Raw genomic sequence first — 26113 nt, 5'->3', positions numbered from 1 at the left:
GCACACTAAGATTCCACTGACAGACTGACTATTTGTTACTAAAAATAGCACAGCAGTGCAAGCATGTGAAAACGGTGACATGCTTTCCAGCTCCTTTACTGCTTCAAAGAACCGGATGTGAGCTATAATGTAATAAAATTGCATTTTCCTTCAAACAATAGTTTTTCTACCAACTATGAACAGTTCAGGAAGTAACATGGAGCTTTAACACCTTTATTTTCCCACCTTGGTATCTGCAAGCTTCTCAGCAGGGCTGCTGGAACAATTTGTAGAGTGAGGGGGCTGAAAGCCAATGAACCAGTAAATCCTGTATATAACAGAAACCACTTCAAGCCAAGGGATGCAGCAGCTCCCCCAGCACCCTAGTTCCAGCACCTATGCTTCTCAGAACAAACAATATTAATCCACGTTCCTGATAGCGTTGTGGGGACCTTTGACAAAGGGGGGAGCAGAAGTATTCGTGCCCTTTCTGTTCTAGTCAATGAGAAATTCATAGGAGAAACTGTGCACGGCTTTAACCCTCAGTATCTCTGATTAAGCACTAGACCCAAATTCTGAGAGAAGCACAGAATTTACTGTACGCACTGCTACGTGAACTGTACGTGTGCATGTAGTTGTAGATGTTTTAATCTGTTTTCCTATTTTGTTACGTACATTTGTAGCATGCTTTGGGATTCTGAAGGATAGAAGGGGATGTGTACGACTACACAAAGCCACACATGAATTCCACACATTATCCTGGGACTGCTCATAGATCAAAGATTTCCTCCCAAGGCCAATATTCTTCTGCCTCAAAATCTCTCTGCACTTTGGATTATGGAACCAGAAACCCAACATTATATTCTGCCCCCCACCCCCTTTTATACAAGCAAAATCCAGAAAACTACTTGCATCTCAAAGCTCTCTGAATTCGCCCAAAGTGAGGGAGCTCTCCGTCTACATCCAAATTCAACTACATTCTCCAGGCCCACTGCTCTCATTACAACTGTCAAACCTAGTTAGAGCAGAAAATGCCATATCAAGTAACCAAGACTTAAAGAAAACATTTATTCTTATAAAATAAACAATCCTGCACTATTTGCCACATCTTCATTCTGGATCTTTGGCTTTTGCTGCACCCTCTATCAGTGCCAGAGTAACGGTAGGTTGAGGGCTGTAGGCTGGACGTTACCTACGCTTTTGTCCACTGCAGTCAGTATTGATCTGACCTTTTTACATTGTATTTGGGATCTCTCTTATCTGCTTTCCCTTTCTGTACACACCTCTTTCCAGGTTCAGACTGGAAATCCTTGCCATTTTCTTATGGGTCAAACAATGGGTGCTGCCAACCAGGGAAACATTACTTCAGCAAATTACAGGAATTTCATGTTCCGTATTTATAATCTGAGATTTGCAATTCAAGAGAACACAATTGTAGGATTTACATTTCTCAAATGTGTCACTTTTCTCTTTCCCACATTAAAAAAAGCAGTCGTACTTGGCCTAAACGTGAATCCAAACATCTGGAACTGCAGATATTTTTGAATGTAACATTTAACTATCTGTGGATCTTAAGTTTTGACAGCATGTTGACTATCTTTGAAAACATTGTTAAAAATAGATCCTTAAAAAAACACTTTTCAAAGGCATCCGATGTATGACTAGGTCATGTTTTTCTTCAAACAGGAGCTACTGTATGGAATTCCTGAAGAATGCCTAACCTTAATTTGACAACACAGCAAAGAAAATGTTCCCCTTTTACCAATCCAAAACTGGGTAATAGATGAATTGGGAAGCGTGTCACTATTCTTTGTGTTACAGCCGTGCCTGGTAATTCCAGTCCTGGCCCTACATTCCATGCTGCCAGGTGCCATACAGACAGCTTACCGTCTTGGTGTCAGATGGGAAGACACCACAGACAAATGGCGTGGGGGGGAAATGAGGTAACGAACAGCGCTTAGTGAGGAGGAAGAGATAGGAGTTTCAGCTCAGCACTTGCCAAAACAAATGCCAGATGGGAATGATTTGGAGGCATTATGCCAGGGGTAGGTTTCAAGGAGAGAGAGAACTAACAGTAAGCATTATAAAACTGAAGAGTAGGACTGGTTAGACGAGAGTATTTCACTTATTTTATTCCATTTTTGATTGAAGGGTTTAGTTTAACATAATAGCCTGAGCCAAAGCCCACCGAAGTCAAGAGGAACACTCTTGTTCGTGTCAAAGGGGTTTCAATCAGGCCGCAGAGTAGGGAATGGCACACTAGAAACCAGAATACCTGCCCGATTCCAACACTAACACTACACACACCAAAATGATTTCAGGTATCTAAAAGGGTGTCATCAGGAGGAGGGAGAACACTTGTTCACCTTAGCCTCTAAGGATAGAACAAGAAGCAATGGGCTTAAACTGCAGCAAGGGAGATTAGGTTGGACTAACTGTCATGGTAGTTAAACACTGGAATAAGTTGCCTAGGGAGGTTGTGGAATCTCCGTCTCTGGAGATATTTAAGAGTAGGTTAGATAAATGTCTATCAGGGATGGTCTAGGCAGTATTTGGTCCTGCCATGAAGGCAGGGGACTGGATTCGATGACCTCTCGAGGTCCCTTCCAGTCCTAGAGTCTATGAATCTATGAATAATATAAGGCACCCAAAGTGCCTTCTAGGTTTTTAATGGGCGACTTAAATAAGCCCCTCTGAAGTGGGGCTAACAGTTTATAAAATGTAATTATCTATTTTCATATATAGATATTTTAATTGTTTATATCTAATTCACAAGAAGTATTTTCTAGTATATTCTCATTGCTTGCATCTAGTGGGAAATATTGCAGCATGTTTGTTACAATAAGGAGCCTTGCTGCACTTCTCTATAAAAGGCTAAGTGATGCCTGTTCCTGCAGTTAGCAAGCAGAAGGATTCCTACTGCTACAGAGAGGCCACCCCACCAAACAAGAGTAGGACTTGGGATTTCACTCAAACTCTGAATATCTAGATTAAATTTATTCCAAGTATCTCTCCCTCCCTCTTCCCCCTCACAACAGGAGCTGTCACCACAAGGATAGATGGATTGCTAGACTGGCTTAGTTTCATCTAGGTAAGTGCCTCCTTAAACTCAAACAAACTGCTGGCCTGTAACTGGTTAGTGTGCTAACCCCACTCTGGTACACTTGAGAGATTATTCTACCTTTCTTCCGTAGCAGATCACCACCATGGTTAGAGCTGGATTAAACCTAAACTCTGACTCACTCTACAGATATCATCTCATTCTGCTTTAAATATATTATCCTACCTATCACTACACACAGTGTCACTGCCATTTGCTGTGCATGATACTCACTGTGCATCCTGTTAACTTACTGTTAAGGGAGATGGGGAGGGGGCGGGAGGGGAAACTTTGCTGAACTTTCCTTAAACCCAAAATAATCAGGAGAAAAACATATATTGATTTAGGAACCAAACAGCTGCCAAGTGCTGACAAAGCTCTGGGCAAGACAGCTTTCTGTTGGGGAGAATAGAAAAACAATTATGTAGTTTTTACTTCCAGGAGATACGGAAGTCTTGTCTTCAGGAGTGCTTCCCACTCATCTATAAAATCCACTAGAACTCAGCACCTCTGGAATTAAATATCAAGCCAGAGACACTAAGGCCTCATTCAAGCTGCAAAGACTTTCACTATGTGAGTTTAATTAAAATGGTTAACAAGGAGTCAAAGCCCAACAAGTACTTACACAGCTTCCGGGGAAACAGGTGGCTCAGGGACAATATATATGCATGAAGCGTTGGTTGGTTAAACAGAGGATATTGTGTCTCAAGAACTGACCACACACCACACTATTCAAGATGAGTCTCCTGCATCAGATGAGACAGAAATGCCAAACAGCATATGCAGCCACTGAAGAGGACTATTAAGGAAATATGGTTGAAATAAGCAATTGGCCTTATGGCTGAGATTCACTGCCACCACACCAGTGGTCCATGGCAAGAGTGTAATGGCTGCCTGTCTATTGCGCTGGACAGGTGTTCATGTGCACAAAAGCCACCAACACAACTGTCACCAGAGGTGGCTTTTATATTCAGGCTCTCCCAGTGTAGCTTGCAAGGATGAAGAGAGGTGTCATAATGAGGTATGGCTTAGCGCTACAGCTGTTTGCTTGCATCCCATCCTGTATACTGGAGTTCCAGTTATGAATTTGCTCCACTTCTCATGCCAAGTGATTTAAGTTCTCTCCCACAGAAACACCAGTGTTATGTATACAGTTACCAATAGCAGCAACAACGCACATGCGCTAGTTGTGGGACAAGCAGATCCCCCATCCCACATTCTGGTTCTCATCTAGCTAATCTCCTTGATCAGCCAGAACAGGGTTCACTTCCACAGCACAAGGATTGCTCTGGAGAGGGAGATAACAGTTTAGTACAGACTAGCTCTGAAAGAGACATGTCCACGTCTCTCTGCTTTTCTATGTTAGCCATTATTGCTAGTCTGTTAGAGACAAATGAAAATCATATTAACACTGATTTAGAAGAGGGCTTGAAATGCAGCATCCCATTACTCTTCAGCTTAAGCCAATTAATCACACCCCCAAAGGACCCATCAAGTCCCTTGTTCAAATCACAACAGCTACTTACTAGGAACCAGCTACACACAGAAATCTCAGCCAAGTGCCTGTGTGCAAGGAGCTCTGGGTAAAACAGAGACACTGCACTTGCAGGGCACAGACACACGTGCTCCAGAGCTCTCTTCCAGAGCCAAGCGTCGTGACTTAAAGCATTTACACACTTCATGAGAAGTCACTGACACCCAACCCTTACTGTCCAGCCTCTCCAAGCCCAGGCTGGGGAACGTCAGCGTTATAGGTGTGGACCCTTCTTCCACAGGATGTCTACGTTGACTGTCTTCCTCTGTGTAGTGCCCAGCACCCATCACACTGAGTAACAAGGAAAGGGTCAGCAGACCCGACAGACCTTGCTTTCGCTGATCGCCATCACCCTGCTCTCGTCTGACACTGGCAAGGAAGCGTCACCTGCTGGAGCCAGCCTTTCACTCCCTTTGATTTCTAACAGAAAGTGGACTCTGATGTGGTCTGGCCAGAGTCTCAGCCGCTTCCTAGACACATGGAATTTCCTTCGCACTCTGAATTCACAGCCAGCTTCTTCCAGGTGCCGGTGGCGTACAAAGGAGTCGTGTCCAGTCTGAAGGGAGCCAGATGGGCTTTATGCAGCAGTTTCTTCTTGTGAGCAGGCGCCAAACACCATTAACAGGCAGGAATTTGCCTCTTCTCTCACAGTCCAAGGGATTAGAAATGAGAGAGTCTTAACCCAACTAGTCAGTCTGCACTGCCTCCCCTTTGGCCGAAGGAAAGCAATTTCCTACAGCAGGTTAGCTCTAGTTAAACCAGCAAAGCAGCTAAAAAGGCAAAGTGGCCCTGATTCCTGGTAACGATGTAAACCTTCCACTAGACTTCCAAGCGATCCGGACTGCCTGAGCAGCAGGCTAGAAGCCTTGTTTGCTGAGAAAGCATTTGCAAAGCAAGGTGCAATTTGTCATCAATGTTACTGACTGGAATATTCTTCGGGGATACCAGTCTGCAGGACTGATTTGGCCCCACCCTCCATGAATAAACCCACTCTAAGCAAGTGGAAAATGTACAGCCGAGCATTATTTGCTAGAAGGAGGACGGCAGAATTAGGCCCCAAGTCTTGCTTCTTTACAGGGCTCCCTTTCCCCCTTGCTGGATACACACAACCCATTAACATTAAAGTTATCCATAGGCAACAGATCATGTGAGGCCTGAATGGGAAATCAACATCTGTAATAAGTCTGGGAGACAAATATTAAAAGCAACTAGACTAACTCTGCCCAAGTTTAACTCGTCAGCCCTGCACCGTGGTTTTGCTATCAATTCAAAGCAGCCTGGCAGCCTTTGAGCTATGCCTACCCTATTAGAAGTAATGGGATAAAAAGTTGTCCCTCTGGGAGCATCCCCTTTGCTTTCCCCACTTCCTCCGCACCCTCTGTCACAGTATAATTCCTCAATCTGGACCTTAGAGTTCAGATATGAGGTACTAGCATAAAGTCCTCTAAACTTAATCTCCAGCTTAGATCTGATAGGCTGCCACCAGGTCAGGAATTGATAGGGCCTGACCCCCCTTCTCTCTCTGGTGTCCCTAACCCTCCGGGGACCCCAGATTTTCCAATCACTTGAGCAGTCTAAAAGCAGGAAGATAACCCCCTTCCCCCTCCTTCCAGGACTTGCTCTGGTCCTAGCTGCCGAGCTTCCACGCAACTTAGTTCTCTGTCCCCCAAGAGTATATTAAGGTGTTCCTACAGTGAGACAATTGAGATGCAATAATACCAACAGCCTGGCTTGCCTTCCCTTCCTGTCTTCCCGCTGGAGGGAGCAGTACCTGTACAGAGTTGGCAAGTTCTTTGCCTTACTAGAAAAGATCTTCCACAAGTTTTGATAGAAAGCTTTATATTAGAAAAGAGAGAATACAGAAATAATATTGTTAAACATTATACAGGCTCCACTAAGAAAATATGAATAACCCAGTCTGATTTAAAAAATAGCCATTTAAATAGCAGCAATCACACACCAGTAAATACACACAAAGCTCCTATGCCGATTACTCTTGCTTTCCTTTGTACTCACAGACTTTTCGTAGGAATATCTTAGATAAGATGAGTTAGAGAAAGCTTGTTACCATAGCCGAGGACACAACAAAAGACCCTGAGTATACAATTTGGCCCCTATTTCAAACATCCAGTTCTCTGATGGTCCTCTGGTCAGGTGTTGGTTCCCCTTTCCTTACCTTTCTATCTTATGACACCCTCAGAGGGTCTCAGCGTGCAGAAGGCCCCTGAATGAAGCCATTCCACTGTGCTCGCGTCTGTCAGGAGGTAGGGCCATTAATCAGTATGCGTTCTTCTGTTCCAACCCCCAAACTGAAACAAGCTGCTGGCGGCTTCTCAGTTCTTCTTCAGCCAGTGGTGATGAGACCCTGGCTGCACGCCATGAGACTGTCCCAACTATCCACCACCAGAGCTAAATGTGGGTATATGTTTTGGGGGTGGGACAGAGGCTAGGATGTGCCAAGCTAGTTGGATCCTAAGAGGGCCACACATACACAGGGCTTTTAAGGGATGTTGACGCTTCCTTAACAACAGCATATTCACTTTATAAGAAGTGCTCATGTTCCCCGACTTTAATACATAATCCCCGGTGGCAGAGGGACATGCTTGGCAATGGACTGAGTCGTATATATAGGACCTCAGACTTCATAGCCCCCAAGTAGAAGGCCATTTGATCTTTGTCTGACTCCTGCACAACACGGGCCACAGAATCTACCCATCCATTCTATAACAACCCTACCTGATGTCTGAGTTCTGAAGTCTTCCACAATTGTGTTGAGACCTCAGCTGCAAGAATCCCCAGCACAGTTGACCCAATGGCCCCGCTGCAGAGGAGGCGAAACCTCCAGGCGCTGCCAATTGCCCCAGAGGAAATTTCCTCCCGACCAATTATGGCAATCAGCTAAACCCTGAGCATGTGGGCAAGACTCACCAGCCAGCACCCAGGAAAGAATTCTCTGCAGTAACTCAGATCCCATCCCATATAACATCCCATCACAGACCATTGGGCATACTTAACTGCTGATAATCAAAGATCAGTTGCCAAATTAATCACTCATTTGATTATTACCACAAATGGTACCGACTCACCTGCTGGAAGATACAATATTTCTTCCTTTTTGATTAAGGAAATCTCTAATAATGGAATCACCATCACTGCTCTCATTGTTTCAACTTTTACATACACAACTGCAGTTGCGCTGAAGAAATCATGGTTTGATGTTAGTGGCTCCATGAGAGCCCTATAGTTACAGGTTTTAGCCACTGTGACTTACACAGCATGAGGTCGACCAACTGCAGACCTTACAGTGGCTAACTCGGTCATCCGCAGTCCAGCAATATTGCCATCCCCAAGTTTTCAAAAAACTCATGACACAGGCTCCCCCAAATCGATAGTAGCTTTAAAAGAATTTCAAAGTAAATTTTAAGTTTTCATTTGCCTTCTGTTTTACACCTTTCAGCATCACTCAGATCCCATTTTGAAGCCTCTCTCTATAACCATGAGTGCTAGAAAGGGACATTTTAAAAGGAAAGCTGAGCTCCACCAGCAACATCGTTCTGCATGGAATGGTTATTTACTCCTGTAACACTTCCATTCTCTGATTGCTCCTTCTTGACTTCAGAAAAAAAAATGAAAAAAAAAAAACCTTGCAAGAGTTGGCACCATCAGGTCAGGCACCCAGTAAAATCCATGTTCCTGCACACAGCTCCAGAGCAACAGCTCATTTCTCCACTAGCTACAACTAATCATGCAGCGAAGAGTTACTCCTACAGGAGTGATTACGTTAATGTCCCGTTACAAGCTCCCAGCTGCTCACTGAACACTTTATATGCATTCCCAGCCCAACAGGGCAATAAAGGGCCTCCACTCCTCCCTACAGAAGCAGGCATACGAAGGAAGCCTTCTACTGAAGCCAGCATGAGAGGTGGGAAAGAGTGTTGCCTGCTTTATGTTACTCCCTTTCTTCTGAATTTAGTTTACTCCTTTGAGCCCTCAGAGCCCACCAGCAGCTGGGCAGCACAGCTCAGTATTTCAGAAAATGGACGAAGAAACCACGACCCGTCAGACCGTACAGAGCAAACCCTTGATTTCAAAACCTCCGTGTTCATCAAGGCAGAGACAGGAGCAGAAATTCAACCTGGTATGGACATACCCTATTAATATTACGTGGGACCCAAATTCTTGTTGACCAAGTGAAGTGATGTCCAAAACTCAGAGGCATGTCTGGTTGCCTGCCTATCTGTAATGCGATCACTTCTGAATCCAGCACGTGATTAACTCCTGAGTCCCAGGGAACATTCTAGGCATCAATGGGAAGTAGCCTGTTGAGTTTGACAGATTTTCATCGTTCCCATTTGCTCACGGGAGCACTGGAGAAAAGAATACAGGCAGTCACCACTCATTCCCTCATGTTTGTTTGCACTCATCAATCCCGCTGGCTGAAATGAGTCAGTAAATGAAACTGCAGGGGAGGACTGAGTACTTCGGCAGCGTGGGGGGCAGGGGTACAGGACAAGAATAGCGAGGCCTGCTGCAGATTAGGATCTATGTTGGCTGAGTAGAACAAGGTTGGAAATTTGCATGTCGTCTCCCTTCATGGTATGACTGACTAAAGCAAGACCATTTACCTTTCCAAGCGCTGACATTAACACAGTTGCATATGAAAGAGAAATGAGAACCAAGTGCAGTGCTGTTTTTCACTCCATTTGAAGGGTATGGAGATGTCTGACAGACAAAGATAGAGTTAGGAAGCGGAAGCGCTCATATTACAATGTCTTACAAACAGGGAAAAGCCATTTCAAAATCTCCTCATTTTCATGGGCTTGGGGAAAATGCTCTCACTTCAGATGTATTTACTGAGTAAGAGCAGCAGCTGAAGACATTTGAAAATGCAAAAGCAAATTAGAATGAGTCAGTAAAGTTTCAAATTAATTTTCTTAAGGCAAAAACTTGTAAGTACAGATTAAAGCTAGAGGATGAATTTAAAAAAGGTTCAAACAGTACACTGAACATCACATTTTCACAGCAGACATCACTCCACAGCTTTGGTGGGATTTTTCCAGGACCCTGTGACTTACACAGGGTTTTAAATAGAACATGGTGCTGTGTTTGTTGCAGCATCTGTTGCTTTATGCCACTTGACCCTCACAGCTGCTAATTATACCTTGGTTTCTGGTGATGATACCACAGTTACATTTTTGTTCAGAAGAGGAGCAGGAAACTGGATACATTTGCCTGTTAAACCCTATTGAAATTGCAGGTGCTAGAAACTGAAGGCTTTCACTCCACAAGTTCTGGAATCAGACTGTGCACATCTTCACAATGTGCTATCAGCAACATCATTCTGCACGGAATGGTTATTTACTCCTGTAACACTTCCATTCTCTGATTGCTCATTCTGGATCTTGTCATGAGAGCAATGAATTGGGCCTGATTATATCTCTATACTGGAGAAAGTAGAGCCATCAAGTTTGTTTTGCTTACTAGCAGGTTGGATTTAAATTTGTTAACTCAAAAGTAAGGGTGTTGCTTTCTCCTACAACTCATCCAACAGTCTCTCTTCCTTTATGTTAAGCCAGATTTAATTTGCTCGTATGTGATCAGTACTTAAGGGCATACCTCTCAACTTAAAAACTAAATTAAACTCTGGTCTAATTTATTCCCACGTCAGCTATCAAATTCTCTTCTACATGGGAGAAACCAAAAGTTTAACTAGTCACACCGACTTAAATGTGGAGGTATGGCTGGCTGCATGTTTCTGCCGTATTGCAGAGCTAGATGTTGGTCACTTCACCTTTGAGTTCCATCTATCCAGACGGCGTTTACATTTTAAATCTACAACACTGGCAATGCTAAGTCTGGTTAAGACATGACTGTGCAGAGCTTTTGATAGCCAAAGGCACCAGACTGTTGCTCCCTCAGTGTATACTTCCATTGCCAGAAGCCAGAACCCTTATGCATTAATATGCTGTAGTTTATATACAGAGCTTTCCAAGGGCCAGGCATGGCTGATGACACTGAGGGCGGATCTCATTTGCCTAAGCCTTTGTTTCCCCAATTTTAGCGTTATTTAACAAAGGAAAACAATTCTTAAAAAGGACAGACTAATCAAGTCAAAGGACCATCTTCTTTCATCTTTCAAAAGCAGCAAAGAGTCCTGTGGCACCTTATAGACTAAGATGTATTGGAGCATACGTCTATTAGTCTATAAGGTGCCACAGGACACTCTGCTGCTTTTACAGATCCAGACTAACACGGCTACCCGTCTGATACTTTTCATCTTGCAGTAACTTTACACAAACCCTGACTGAAAATGAGATTCTTAGTGAGCAACATCAACAATTACTGGACAAGTAGCAGAAAATAAACATAACCAGAACAATGGCTTGATCCTGTTCTAAGACAGGGTGAAATAAAAGCAGCTATTCTGTTACGATAAACTGGAAACAATCTAACTTCCATTTTCTGTCACCTGCCCAGAAAATTTTTTGGAAAGTTTGATTAAACATGATTTGACTAAGTTTGAGGGCTAAAAAAACCTTACTCAAAAATTTTTACATGCTACGTGCTGTACAGACACTGCCGGGGCATTTGGAAGATGACACGTGGCAGGGAGATTGCACTCTGAGAATTGCAGTGAAAGTAATTTTGACTTGGTTAAGTTTGACATGTAGAACCCTATTACTGTTTGGATTATTTTTAGGATCACTCAAACCCAGGAGTCCTCAAACTTTATTGTGTCATGACCCCCTTCTGACAACAAAAAAATACTACCTGACCCGAGAAGGGTGGGGTGACCAAAGCCTGAGACCCACCACCTCCAGTGGCCGCAACAGGAGGAAGACACCTGGTTCCCCAAATTGGAGTGAAGCAATGAAGACATTTCATTTGCAAAACATGACATCTTAGCAAACAAAGAAGCTAGCTGAATATTCCCAGCACTTTAACACTTCACAAGGAGTAACTCTGCACTCCTTCCATGTAGATAAAGGGGCATGACCATTTAATGGCTCTGCAAAGAAAGCATTTATTGAATTACTGCTTCACTGGAGTGTTTGATTTATTTAGTTCCAGATTCCTTTGTAGGTAAATGAGAAAAATGTACCACTCCATTATCTTGAGACCATTACTCCATTCATCCAGTCTCAATACTGCCGCACGGCATGCTCTGTTCTCTACTGTAGTAGATGACTGTGCTTGATGTTAAGCACATCTTATGAATCAACTGTATATACACAAAATGCTAAACAAGTAAATGGTGCATTGTGAAGCTGCTGCTAAACAGATCCCAAATACCAGCTGAAGAGTGAGCATATGTCAGTAGAGACTTTTTTGCATAAACTGACAAAAGTGTTGCAATTTGTAGAAAGTTGAAAGTAATTTAGCATCTAAACTTTCCTTCCTAGTCTGAACGTGAGTTAACAGGAATTTGACTGTTATTGATCCTCCCAGAATACCAACGGTAGTGGCTCATGCAGATATCAAACTCCATATTAGCGAATAAGTTTCACACATTGGTACATTAAAAGTTGCAGTCATTTCTGCATGGAAACGACATTATAAAACTACTGTTTGAAGTGAGCCGAATTCCAGAGATCAAGACGCATTGAGGGGGGAAGGTAAGGAGAAAGTGTCATGCAACAGTGCCCAAAGCAACAGTGCCACCAGTTAGAGAATTTTATTGTAGTTAAAGTCACTAAAACTGAAGTACTAGGAAAATCAGAGCTGAAAAACAGTTCCTTCGATACAAATAAAGTACTTTACAGTACAGGCATTAATTAATCCAATTCCTATAGAAGTACATACCACACAAATGTATTTAATAACGTAACAACCTGAGCATGTGTATTTAGAATTGATGCATCACTGTGAATATGCAATACGCTCTCCTTGGGCAACACTTGCAGAGCTGGTATCACACGCCAATGTAGATGCGAATTTAGACACTTCTCTCTGAGAAGTGCTCATAGTACCTCTAACAATTCTCAGCACAGCCTAATCTAATCTGGTCTGACTGACTCACTTCATATCTTCACACAATGCCTAGCACGAGTGCCTGGGCCACAACAAGGGCTCCTAGGTGCTACCACACTACAAATAAAAAAAATTGTATTTTCCCCACTTCCCTTCTTCTCTAAGAGCCCCTGGGGTCTGTTTACACAGCCCAACGGCAATGAGTCTCCCAGCCTGGGTGGACAGACTTGGGTTGGCAGGGATCACACTAGCAGTCCAAAAATAGCTGTGCAGATCGCACTTCGAAGCTGTGGGTGGGCCACAGTTCAGGCTCAGAAGCCTAGGGACAGGGCTAGCTTCAGAGTTCAAGCTGCAGCTCAGGCCACAGCTTCAAAGCCCTGTTTACAACTGGTTTTTAGAGTGCTAGTGCAAGTCCTGCCAACTCAAGGCTGCTGACCCAGGCTGGGAGCTCACTGCCATGGGCTGTGTAAACGGACCCGGAGTCAGAGTGTGATTTCATTATGCTGGGTATTAAGAGCCTTTACATTTATTGTATTTTAGTTCTTGCTAAACAATAGCCTGGCAGTTCAGTTCTAAAGTTACACATCACACTTTTATTCAACCATGGTAAAACCAAAGCTACTCACCTCCATGTACAAATCCGTGTAGAGTGCAGTCTGATGGGCCCACCAGATGGATCAGGCTGGACTGGCTATAACCTACAGTGTATGGCTCTATGGGAAGAAAAAACAGGTCAGACCTACTACATAAAGGATTCGGACTCTAATCATCAGAATTCCCAATGACGTACAAGAATGCCATTAAGAGGCTGAAGCAGACTTTTAGCTCACCTTATACAGGACAAAATCTTTGTACTACCTTATTAAAAATGGTGATGTACATTTAAAGTCAGCAAGTTTTTGAAAAGAGGAAAGGCCATTTGACACACAAAGGTTCGCTGTGCTCAAACTAACTGCCTTTCTTAAGCTACAAACTTGGCTTTATTTTTAATCTAGATCTTCACAACAAGTTAACATTTGAAAATCAGTGTTTGTTTCAGTGCCACAGATCATAAAAATGTTTCTGAAAATAATGTGCTGGGAAACCAATATGTTAAAGGACTCAGCCTACAGCCCAGTGTTAACACTTCCTATTTTTGGACCCACTTGTAACTGCAGGTGCTACTGGTATCTGAACTTATCAATGGTGCTTCACATGCAGGTGCATTGAAATGTCTAAGTGCAAGATTTTGCCCAAATATGATAAAGAAAACTGCACTTAAAAGCCTATATTCAGTGAGAAGTTTGTACTAACTTTGGCTTATATTTAGAAAAAAGTAAATCTGGTAGACAATTGCTTGCCATTATGGCCTTCAACTCAATAACCCAGGTAACAGTAGAACAAATAGCATTTAAAAATCTCTCCTTAATGTGTATTTTCTAGCTACATCCACACAACACAGCATCAATTAACTGAAATAGCCTTACCTTTCTTCTGTCTATCTGTGAGGCAAGGAGAGCAAAAAGAAAAAGTATATAAGCAGTTTTCATTATCTAGGAACCCTCTTTTAGCAACAGATAACGGAGAACAACCCCCCTCCCACGTGTGCTAGAACTGCAGGTCTGTAGAATCCACGTGCACTGTGAAGTTACAGAATTCTATCTTCATGGGCTTGGACAGTAAAGGAATTCAGTGTTGGTAACAGACACTTCCTTGGGATAAAGAATGAAGTGTATCCACAGAACAGTTACTGCACAGCAGACGGGCAGGCTTCTCCATGCCAGCCCAACGTGGAGGAAACGCCCATGAGTAGAAATTCAAGTCAGCCTTCATTCCCATTCAGTTCTAGATACGTTTCAACTCAGGATTTCCATCAGTGTCTATTGTGATGGTGATGTCTAACCCTTGTCCAATTTCACACAGCAAGCCAAACGATAGTTAATGGCTTTCCATCATTGCCAATGGGGGCCAGAGTTGAACCGGTGGCTAAAAAGCCAAGGAACGGTTCCTGTTCCACCGGGAATCCCCTGATCTACCCAGCTCCTCACCTCACTTTTTGAAACAGGTGTTGATACCAGTGTCTGAATGTGTGCCTGCCCAACTCGTATTTCCAACTGCTGCCATTTGGGACAGTAGTTGCAGGGACAGGCATGCCAGCTCCCCCTTCATCGCCGAGCACTGGCAGATACTGTACATATTCCGGCTTTCAGAGCAGCTGTGCATGCAGCCAGATGTGTTGCTAACATTCACACTTATTTAAAACAGTTAAGTTTTCCTGATCTTTACTAAGGAAAGTTTGTCACTGCTGAAAAAATTAACAAGTCATTTAATCTTCACCTGGGTATAGACATGTGGCATAGCAAGGGAAACTGTTTATAAAAACCTATCGGGCTCTGGAACGAGACCAAAGGAACACAGTAGCCCCTCGTGATTTGTTGCTAGGCAACAACTGTTCAAATGCCTGAAACCGTGTACTGGTCTCAAAATTTTAAAGGTAGTTAAAATTAACAAGCTGTAGAGAAAGAGCCTCTATTCAAAATGGCAAAAATAATCTGCATGTCATCTCTTTCATAACTCTACTCAGAAAGGGACTTACAAGTTTACTTAGTCACATGCTCTAGCAGCTTCTCAAATTATATTTCAAATCTCACAACGTTATTTTAGACTGCAGACTCGCAGCCAGAGACACTTGAACAGAGCCAGAATTGTGCATCTTTTCTAATCCACAGATGCACACTCTTGGATTGCACATGCTATGCCACATGAGGGCTATAAATAGCCAAGCGCAGCAGCTCAGCTCCTCAGTGCTCCGAACTTCCAGTGTCAAACCCAACTGCTCCCTGAAGACAATCAAGGCAGATGGAGAGGTGGTCTCTGAAGAGGCAAACTCAGGAGGCCTCAGGCTATAGTAAGTAACCTAGTTCAGTCCTTATTAGTTTTCCTACCTAGAGACTAGTCGTCTGGGAGACTGGAAATCACTGCCCTTTTGCAGTGATGGGCAGACACACTCCTACCCGAGTACATGGAGAGATCTGGGTTTCTGATTACAGAAGGCATAAGTCGATAGAAAATTCTCCTGTTGGCAATACTGGAGACAAGCATTCCAGGAGGATAATGACTTCCTTAAAGTGAGCTCTCTCACCTGGGAAGCGGCACTTTGCAGGAGTGAGGAGGAAACAAGCAGCTCTTACAAAACACGCAATAAGGGTACAGCATGGGGGGAGCCTTTTAGAATTGCATGAGAAGTTACCCTGGGCAGCAAGAAATCAGACATGGAACCCAAAGCTGGCTAGTGAGTCAGAATTTCTGAACGGAAGGGACAGCCAGTATAAGAATATCCCTCATGGAATGCCAGGAGAGTTCCAGATGCTCTCTGATGATCTCCAGACACACCTTGACAACTCCAACCAAGAGCATTTGATCTCATAGCTACACACTGAAAGGATCTCCAGCACTGGCTAGCCGAGTCCAGGAGTTATGTTAAGTGGCATAAGATGGGTTTCTTCAGCAAGTGCACGCAGAGGGAAACCTGATTCTCCAGCAACAGCTGAGCAAGATGCGTAAGTGAGTGAGGCCATACAGCCATGCTATTGCAACGCCCAACACACAGATTCAGATGACAGAAATGAAAGTTTTTCTATTGAAACCAAGCTCTAGGTATTGCAATTCTCACACTTATGACTAGCAATTTTGGGCTGTTTTTTTACCACCTGTCTTATAAAACCATGACGACAGGCCCAACTCACAAATTTTCCAACTCACCAATATTCAAAACGGCCACCATCTCTCATTAACATGACTGGGGCTAAAGCCAGCAAGATGGCTGGCTGCCACCTCCCACTGTTTTCAATGACATTGAAGCCCTGGCCACAGGCAAAATGGCTGCCACTGTACAGTTCAGGCTGCAGGACAGGACAGACTGAGGAGCAGCAGTGATACTGAAAGATGAATTAGAGGAAGGGAGCAGAGGACATGGTGAGCAGTGGTGGAAGCTGAGGGGGGTGCAGAGAACAATGATGGAATGACAGCGCCCACATCTTGGGAGTAGTGGTGGGAAGGAGACTCCCCTCCGAACAGCCAGGGAAAGAGGCAGTGTTTCCAAGTCTCAGGAACAGATTGCAAATCACGGGATTTTGGCCCTGCAGCAGACACTGTCACAGTGATGCACGAAGACCCTCAGAACCCACAATGGGGATAGGCACAGAAGCAGAACTCTGTATGAGAGCCTTGGGGAGGGGACAGATCTGCCCTGCCTGCATAGATCAGAGGGGGCCCTGTGGCAGCAGGAGGCAAGGGAGGAGGGGGACTCAGGGAAATGGTGTTGCTGGGACACAGGTAAAGATGATCCTGGGCAGCAGGAGGTAGAGAAATGTTGCTGCGAGGTGAAGACAGTAACGTTAGGTGGATGTCAGCTTCTCCTATCTCAGGGGTCAGGAAGAGGTAAGTGAAGTCTTCATCTGAGCAGCCAGGGAGAGGTATGCATTTTTGTGCACATTAAAGATTGACTTTTCAACCTGAAATTCTCTCACACACATTGGCACAGGAATAGAGGGGAGTTAAAAAGTCAAGACAATTTAAAAAAAAAAAAACCACTCATTTTTTTAGTCTGATTTTTTGGGGCCAATCACGATTGATAGCCCGAGTCATGACTTTGATCTCTTGAGGTTGGCAATACCTTATCTTGACAAACTCCAGGGAAAGATCATCACATCCTGGTCTGAACAGCCTTTAAAAAGCAGGGATGAGCAGGGAACCATCCTTAAAAGGTCAGGGTATGCCAGGAATCGAACTGGTCATCCGACAGTCAAGTACTGATAGGAATGTGTGGGCTCGGGCTGTAAGAGGACAGTGTGTCTGGCATAGCTACACGTACATCTGAGTGGAGCGGGCAGCCACGAGGTGTGATGAACACATCAGGGTGGGAGCTGAACACAGGCTGTTACAATGCCAGTCTTGCAGAAACAGGAAGAGAATGAATTGCAGGGCTGCCCCTCCTGTAGCCTAGAACAGGAGCCTGTCTATTTGAAGGCATGCCTAGAGCACACATCACCTCCAGGGAATCACAAGGTAACAAGAAGGAATATGGAGCAGTGGTAAGTCCAGGGAAAGTGTTCTATGACTCCTGGGTTTACAGACTGAGAGGACAGGTGCCATCTGCAGTTTGAGCAGGATTTTGCATGGAAAAAAAAATCTAGGAAGAACCAACAAGCGAATATTAACTTTAAGAACCCATTTTCCTCTACCAGTAAGTCATGGAAGAAGTTCCTCCCAAGCCTGTCTACCAGGGCCGGAGGATGAGGTGAGGGGAAATGGAAAGGTGGGTTGAGGCATTCCATTAATCTTGAGTGCATGAAGAGGTACCCAGCTAGCCTTTAAAACTACTTCATTCCACATCCGCTAAACTGGATGCCCCACAGTCTGAAGAGGGCAGACAGTGATGCCTAGTGGACAGAGCAACAGACTTTGACTATCCCTGGCTCTACCACTGGCCAGCTGGGTGACCTTGGGCACGTCACTTCACTTCTGTGCCTCAGTTTCTCCATCTGTAAGATGGCAGATCTGATCCTTACCTCCTTTGTAAATGACCGAGATCACTGGATGAAAAGCGCTTTATAAAGAATTGGTTATTGGTAATATACCCAAGCAGTGTGTCAATACATGTTCTAAGCAGTATGAGGGTAACAAAACAAGGCTGAAAATTCAGAGGAAACATGGGTCCCTATCAGTAAAGTACAGGTCTACACCACAGCCCAAAGTCAGCATGTTAGAAGAACTTACAGAACAGTTTTCAGTTAGAGTCCCAAGTTAACCGCCCCGCAGAGATGGAGACGTCAGTCTGACTCTCGGGCTCTCATCCTGGAGTCTGCAAACAAGTTTGGGGGGTTTCAGCCCCCTCTTTTAGGCAAACAGGAATGGGGCCCAAAACCTTTTTCAGTTACAACATGGAGTCATGGGAAGGACAAGGTGGAGAACTCGTTTTGGTGCAGTGAAGACCTTGCTCTACCAAGTTAATATGCGGTCTTATCCTACTGGTTTGGAAGCCTGAGAGAAGGAGTGTGTGAAGAATTCTGCAAGCTGATTTCTTAAGAAATCTCCACTCTGCCTGCCTGCATTACCTGGGTTGAAAACAGGGAAGATGATGTCTCCGTTTCTCTGTTTAGTTACCAGCCGTTCCAGTTTTTGCTCTTCATAGCGTTTCTTTCCGTCTTCCTCCAGCTCTTTCCATGCGTACTGAAGGGAAAGAACACACAGGTCACACAGTGTATTGCTTGGCTAAAAGACAAGTGATATGTCAGAGGAAAGGTAAAGGATGCGTGACTGGGGACCCACAGCTGAACAGGTACGGCTCTCATTACTTTGCCAGATGCTGAGAGATTCCACGGCTGCCCTAGTTATCACATAAAACCAGATCTGTCCATTGACTATTAGTGCAGGGCCAAAGACGCAGAGTGCCAGACTGGCATGTGAGGGGGGGGGGGGGGAATGGGTGATGTGCACAGCCACTCGTTTCCTCTTTTATGCTAGAATCTCTAGTGTTTATCAGTCACTTGCTGTCAGGCCTTCTTGCCCTCAGAGGTGTAACAGGTGGAAAGACTCAGCAGCCTTCAGTGCAGCCCGTCGCTCAGCCCCTAACTGAGGCTATGCACATCTTGTTCACAAAATTCATTCACTCCTGGATGTACATATACCTCGTTGGTTTTCAGACTGATGGATTTCCTTGCTTCATTTAGGTGACATAAAACTTTAGCACTTTTTCTAAGAAGGAACAAGGCAAGTAAAAAGGAAGGCACAGCAATGTCTCTTGCAAGTGTAAACAAACTTGTCTGAGCAATTGGCTGAACAAGAAGTAGGACTGAGTGGACTTGTAAGCTCTAAAGTCTGACATTGCATCCAAAAATAAAACTTTTTTTGTGCATAATTCTACATTTATAAGTTCAAGTTTCATGATAAAGAGATCGCACTACAGTACTTGTGTTAGGTGAATTGAAAAATACCATTTCTTTTCATGGAATCATAGATTATTAGGATTGGAAGGGACCTCAGAAGATCTAGTCTAATCCCCTGCTCAAAGCAGGACCAATCCCCAATTAAATCCCCAAATGGCCCCCTCAAAGACTGAACTCACAACCCTGGGTTTAGCAGGCCAATGCTCAAACCACTGAGCTATCCCTACAGTGCAAATATTTATAACAACAAATATAAAGTGAGCATTGTACACTTTATATTCTGTGTTGAAACTTAAATCAACATATTTGAAAATGTGAAAAACATCCAAGAATGTTTAAATAAATGGTATTCTATTACTGACTATTCCCAATTTTTTTAAATTGCATGACAGCCCTTGAACAAAATTTGTTGAACTCTTCTCTCAGCAGCATGTAGCTACAAACAGAGACAAGTATACCTTTCAGGAATCATTCACTGTTATGATGAAATTCTGAAGTATTTTGCTGCTGATATTTCATCTCAAAGTTGAAAGAGAATAAAAGTTTTAATTATAGACCTGTCAAGTACAGTTACTTCCAACTCTTTCCAAAGCGTTTACGGTACAGAACAAATACTTATCCATTTCAAACAGCAAAATGTCTCTGTAAAATCCCTCAAGCTACATTCAAGCATTTTCTTCATTGCATCTTTTTTTTGTTTTTCCCCCCCCCCCACAACTAGAGCTAGAAAACTAGCTTCTGACTGGACAGAACTAGAAGCGCTATCAAAAGGCATTACATGGAAGAGGCATCAGTACACAGGCCCTGTTTGTGTTCTGACACAATGCAACCTTGAAAGCACTGATAATGGGCTCAGACCTGTACAAGAGGAAATTAAACAGTCCTTGGGTGTACAGCATCCAGGACAATGGATGAGAGTGGAAAAAGAATAAAGAAAAAAATATATGTGCAACTCCCATTACAAGTAATTCCTAAATCCCGATTGGAACGAGAAACAGAACTTGTTTTGAAGGCTTTACCCAACACGCACGGGCAAGTCGGAACAATCTGCAACGTCCGCTAGTTGAAAAGAGTGGAATGCTCTGGTGGAGTTTTGACTGAAAGTGTCTGCAGTGTAGGACAGAACTATCAACCTGGACTTTAGGGGTGATTTTCCACTAATGATACTATTTCCAAACACCTTCTCTTTACTGCAGCAAAGCAGGGGCAGCCTGCTAAGCATTCTTTCATTGTCAGCTCTAAACCCTGAAGTACAGTTTCTCAGTCTCTTGTTTGGTAAGATCCCATTCACTATTTGCATCAAGACACTGGTGTGCTTCTGAAATCTATATTCCGCAGGAGAACATCCTGGAGATAGGCTTAAACTCTGGCTACTTCCCGGAACAACTGCTGAACTACAGATAAACACAACAGTTGTCCTTTCTGGGTGAAGCAAGGATGCTTCACTGTCAGTTTGCTAAAACCCCAATCCCCCTATGGGGAACACAATGCTTCATAACATGGTGAATTAATATTGAACCAACAGTTGTTCCAAGCTACTTATACATTGTTGATCAGAGACTTGAATGGAAACCTGAAAGCTGCCCTCTTTCAGGTGCTCTGCTCAGAAAGCTTTGGCTCCAGATGGCAGAGCTGGAGTCGTACAAAGTTTCTTTTATGTCGCTCCAGCCATCAAAGAAACAGGCAATTTGTTTTAGTACAAGGAAGCTGGCATGTGGGTTACTCGTTCTCCTGGGGTCCTCTCTCCCCAAGGCAGAGCCAGCTCATGTCACTTCTGAGAGTGCTACAGATGAAGCCTCATTCACATTGCTGGCTATTCCTTCCAAGTCCACTCCCTCAGCTGCCTCCTAGCACTCTCTGAGGACTCAGTCCTGGCGGAAACAAGGTTGTTGGAAGGACTTGTCCCTGAATGTTTTTTCATCCCCCTAAAAGCAGACAGAGATTCCTTCAGGCTTTTCCTGCACTCTATGATCCCCAGGCAGAGTAGCTGTACCCGTGCCAACCACTAAGCTTCGACACAGGCAAGCCAGGCTTTGCAGGGAGAGTCAGAGGAAGTAGCTGCTGCCATTGTTGCCTAAAGACATTAAGAACATAAGAATGTCCATACTGGGCCAGACCAAAGGTCCATCTAGCCCCAAATCCTGTCTTCAGACAGTGGCCAATGCCAGGTTCCCCAGAGGGAATGAACAGAACCGGGAATCATCAAGTGATCCATCCCGTTGCCCATTCCCAGCTTCTGGCAAACAGAAGCTAGGGACACCATCCCTGCCTGTCCTGGCTAATAGCCATTGACGGACCAATCCTCCATGAACTTATCTAGTTCTTTTTTGCTCTGCATCTCATTCTGCTTCGTGTGCCAGAGTGTCTTGTTTTCAGAAATATAAGAGGTAAATGCTGGGTCAAATCCTGCTTGGCCACAAGCACTGAAATGTAACAAACTCCACTGCAGTTAGTGAACCACTGGAACTAATTGGATTTATGTCACTGTAACAGACCAGAATTTGGCCTGCTCTAGAGTTATCTAGAGGGGGGAAAAAATCTCACTCAGAGACCACAACTGATCTCACTAAATTGTCCCTAGCAGCTCCTAGTTGAAACAAATCTACTCCTTTATCATCCCCTGCCCCACCGGCTCCTGGTATCTGTGGAGACAAATGGGTAAACATGGGCTCCTGGTGACTTATCAACACAACGTATCTGGCTGCGTATAGATAAAGGAACGCACTGTCCCTGTGCCAAGGGTGAATGCCAGCTATTTAAACTGGACTATTTAAATTAAATATTCTTCAATCAGGATGTTGTGGGGCGGTGCAGGATTTAAAAGCTGAAAGTGTCTTTTGCAAGGGAATTCTATGCCTTTGTAGAAAGAGGAAAGAGCATTTCAACTTTATATAATGAATAGCTGTGTTAGCTTGGTAATACTATCCTCAAATGTACTCACTCTTTCACTTGAAAGCCTGGAGGATACTAAGCAGTGACATCCGTTAGCTATGTAGCCCTGACACTGGAGTGATGGCTTGCTGGACTGTACACTCAGTATATTGGGATGACAAAACTCCCTCCATTGACACTTTCTGCACATGCCCCCATTTGCCCAGCTACTGACCTGCACTAGCCGCCTAGTCAATCATTCTTTGTGACAAAGGAATAGGATCAGTAGCTATCGCTCACAGGGCACAAGTTGGGAGCTCATTACAGCCATTTCAAACAGAGTTGCCTGTCCCAGTGCTCCATGGGGGCAAAGTCCTATTAAACTAAAATGGCTTCTGTTCACAGCCAACCACACAAGGGGACAAGTGCTTCCCTGCTTTCGATATGGCTCTCCATGCCAGGTGTGGCATACACTGCCGCACAGCTGCTCTGCTCCTCAATACGTTGTACAGAACAACTAGGTGGTCTACTAAGCACAGTGGAGCAAGCGGAAATGTCTTTGCATTATATGACTGGACCTTCTGGCACTTGCCTGAAAACGTAAGATTCTGACCATTTCCAAGGTTAACAAGTCTAGCTCTGCCCACTCACAGCTTCAGCAGCTAGGATTCTTTGTCCATTTCAGTTACTAAGAACAGGCCCCCAGAAGTGTAAGTGTGTGTTTTTAAAGAACAATCCCCTCTCACTGCATATTCTTTCCAACAATGCAGAAGTATCAGTTAAATCTTATAATTTCTGGTTATTACCTCCAGCAAAATAGATTAGTCCAGGGAGAAGCCCCTTCCCCATAAGAAGCTATTTGAGTAACTATACTAACTCACTCCAACGTAATTAGCTTCATTCCAATACCTCTTTCATTATAACTGTTTGGGTTTTAAGGCTAAACCTAAGTCAAAGAGTTTTCTTCCCCCTTTACTATTTTAATAACTGTTGCTCAGAAGTTATTGAATGCTCTCCCCAGGGAAAAGTTGAACAAGGCTTTTAAAAGCCACACAGGCAAAATTATTGTTTGCCTGAAGATTGGAGGGGGGTTGTAGGAAGACTAGAGGATACACATGAATATATTCGGTCTGTTGTCCTAGTGCTGTCTACCTAGTTTTCTTCCTACAGTTCTGCTTCCGCAATAAAGTGCAAAGCTACTTTTAATCAGTTCATGATCATCCTTTCAGCAAAATTGTATTGCCTCATGACACTGCCCTATCAAACAAAGTCAGTGCTTGTTTACAAGAGGGCAGCAGAATGGTCTTATTAGGTGTTCTCTGCTTGGGAGTGCTGGAGAAACCCAGTGAAGACTCCAAAAAGAGGTACAACCATTTAGCACAGCGTTCTAACTGAACTAGCTTTCCAAAACTCTCTCAGCTCCCTAATGGTGGCAGTCATCTTGAAGAAGAGTGCCATTTGCCATTCCCAGCATGGAAGAAAGCCCCTACAAGTCTTATGATGTATCAATAGTGAGTTAACAGTAAGAAGGGTTTAATATTTAAACAGTGTCCAGATAGAGAAGTGCTTCTCATTTTGAAGCCAGCAGGAAACTGGTGCCCAGCCTCAGCCATTGAGTGGTGGGTGGAACTAGAGTATCACAACAACAAGATTAGAAACTTTCTAATGGAAGTTTACGTACTATCTAACGGAGTAGGTTAGTGAAGTGTTGGTGGCCACTGCATTCCACATCGGTTTGCTGGCTATAGTGGATACCAGCACTATGTTCAGTAACTAGTTTCAAACAATCTGCATTGGGCAGTACAAGTCCTGTTATGCAGCACTTGATCTTGATCAGAAAAAACATGCCTCTATAGCTGAGATGCAGGCAGCTGAACTTGCTCAACGCTAATATAATGAGGGGCAGTTCTCTGGCTCCTACCAAGTTGCCTATGTACAGTAATCATCACTAGGGCAAATTTTGGATGCCCTGGACAGAGGAATTCCTGCACTTGTCCTGAGGACTGGGCTAGGTCGCCTACAAGATCAACTTTTATCTCCATCATTTCCAGCAAATAGGTCCTACAGATGCCACTCTAGAGCCCAACAAAAGCAAGATGTCTAAAATCTTCTGTCCGAAGAGAATCGCCTCTCTCCAGTTGGAAGTCTGATTGCCCACTGTTCATAAGGAAGATGTGCAGCACAACAGGAACCTATTAGTTCAAATTCAATGCAGTGTACTCACGGTTCAGGTGTGCAGATAACTTTGGTCGCACACATCAGAAAGTCACTAGAGAGGACTTTGTCCTATGGATAGTGAATTTAGCATGGCATTTTTAGAGACATGCTCAGAACAGAGCGAAGTGTAACTTTCTCCATAAATTACACATTAGCAATGGCTATAGAGAAGCCTGGTATTTGGTGAGTCAATGAGCATTCATCACATCACAAGACTAGAACTCAGAAAGGAGAACATGGTGGAGTTACACATGGTGCTGACCACTCCTGAAGGAGTCAAGTCCCAGACCAAGCCATATTGGAGTGGGTATCTAACAACATCTGCCACACTTCAGGCTATTCTCTTACAAGCCACCTTCCACACACAACTTCCTGAAGCAGTCACCTTTTAGGTTGAAATTTTCCACACGGTCTCCTTGCCTCTCTCACCCACCCAAAAGAACCAAACAATAAATAAATTGAGCAAAATTATATCAGTAACAGTCCTGAAGAGAATGCAGCTTAGACAACAGCAGCTTCTCACAGTAAGAAGAGTTTAAGTACTAGGTAGACAGATCATTCCCTGCTATTTTGATTTGGAGTGCACAGTCATACGTGTGAGGGGAACACGTGAAAGGTAACCTAGTGTCCTAATTGACATTTTCCTGGCAGTAGCACATCCATTATCAGGCCAATATCAGACACAACAATGGCTTTTCCTGGAGACTTTAGTACATTATATTAACTAAGTCAAAACCAAGATGCATCAGCCAGCTCATTCAGACCCCAGAGGCCTATCTGTAAAGAACTCAATTAAGTTTGGATGGTGTAATGATGAAACCTCATTTATCATCTAAATGAGGCATCAACCTCTTGTTTCAAATTGTTATTTGGGCTCTGATCATTCTTCTACTCAAAGAAGAGTTTCATGACCCAATTTAAGATTCCAAACTCTGAGTGGAACCTTTCCATGGATTTTCTTTGTACACTTAAGATTCTGCACGAGCAAATGCTCTTCATGACAAGTTACAATGGGTTTTTGAAACCCTCTAAAATGACCAAAGACTGAACTTGACAAACTGCATAAAAGGTCACAGAAGGAGTGGGATTTTAAGTCCTTTCAGGCAAGGTAAGAGGAGAGGATGTTTGGGAAACTGACTCAAGTCCTCAGTACTCTGGAAGAAAAGTCAAATATCAGATAAACTTATTCCGATTTGGAGGCAGAAAGGAAGAGATGTGTTAAGTGTGAGAGATGTAACTGAGATCACAGCTCCATGCTCAACAAATCTTTTCCAGTTAAAAGGAATATGAATCCTCTTTCCTGCCCAGATGAAATAATTTTTCACCAACACATTTGAGAATTCCCCTGCCAGAGTTCTTGGAAGGAGACACCTGAGTACTGGTGCAGGAAGTGAAACCGGATATTATAGGGATAACAGAAACCTGGTGGAATAGTACTCATGACTGGAGTACAGGTATTGAAGGCTATGTGCTGTTTAGAAAAGACAGGAAGAAAGGCAAAGGTGGTGGAGTAGC

The 26113-nt window shown here is 43.8% G+C and overlaps 1 protein-coding gene across 4 annotated transcripts in view; it reads right to left on the bottom strand.

Annotated features, from left to right (window-relative positions):
* Positions 1-26113, bottom strand: part of ACOT7 (acyl-CoA thioesterase 7) — a 104946-nt gene that overhangs the window by 41819 nt on the left and 37014 nt on the right. For all 4 annotated transcript variants that reach the window (XM_075060198.1, XM_075060199.1, XM_075060197.1 and 1 more), the window contains 2 exons: positions 18680-18794; positions 13211-13297 (listed from right to left, as the gene is read on the bottom strand). In XM_075060198.1, coding sequence (XP_074916299.1) covers positions 13211-13297; positions 18680-18794 — 202 coding nt within the window. The remainder of the gene's footprint in view (positions 1-13210; positions 13298-18679; positions 18795-26113) is intronic.

Source organism: Chelonoidis abingdonii, chromosome 23, assembly GCF_003597395.2.
Source record: "Chelonoidis abingdonii isolate Lonesome George chromosome 23, CheloAbing_2.0, whole genome shotgun sequence".
Classification (NCBI taxonomy): Eukaryota; Metazoa; Chordata; order Testudines; family Testudinidae; genus Chelonoidis; species Chelonoidis abingdonii.
Note: the sequence above shows the minus strand (reverse complement) of the source record. Positions and strands in the feature narration are given on the sequence as shown.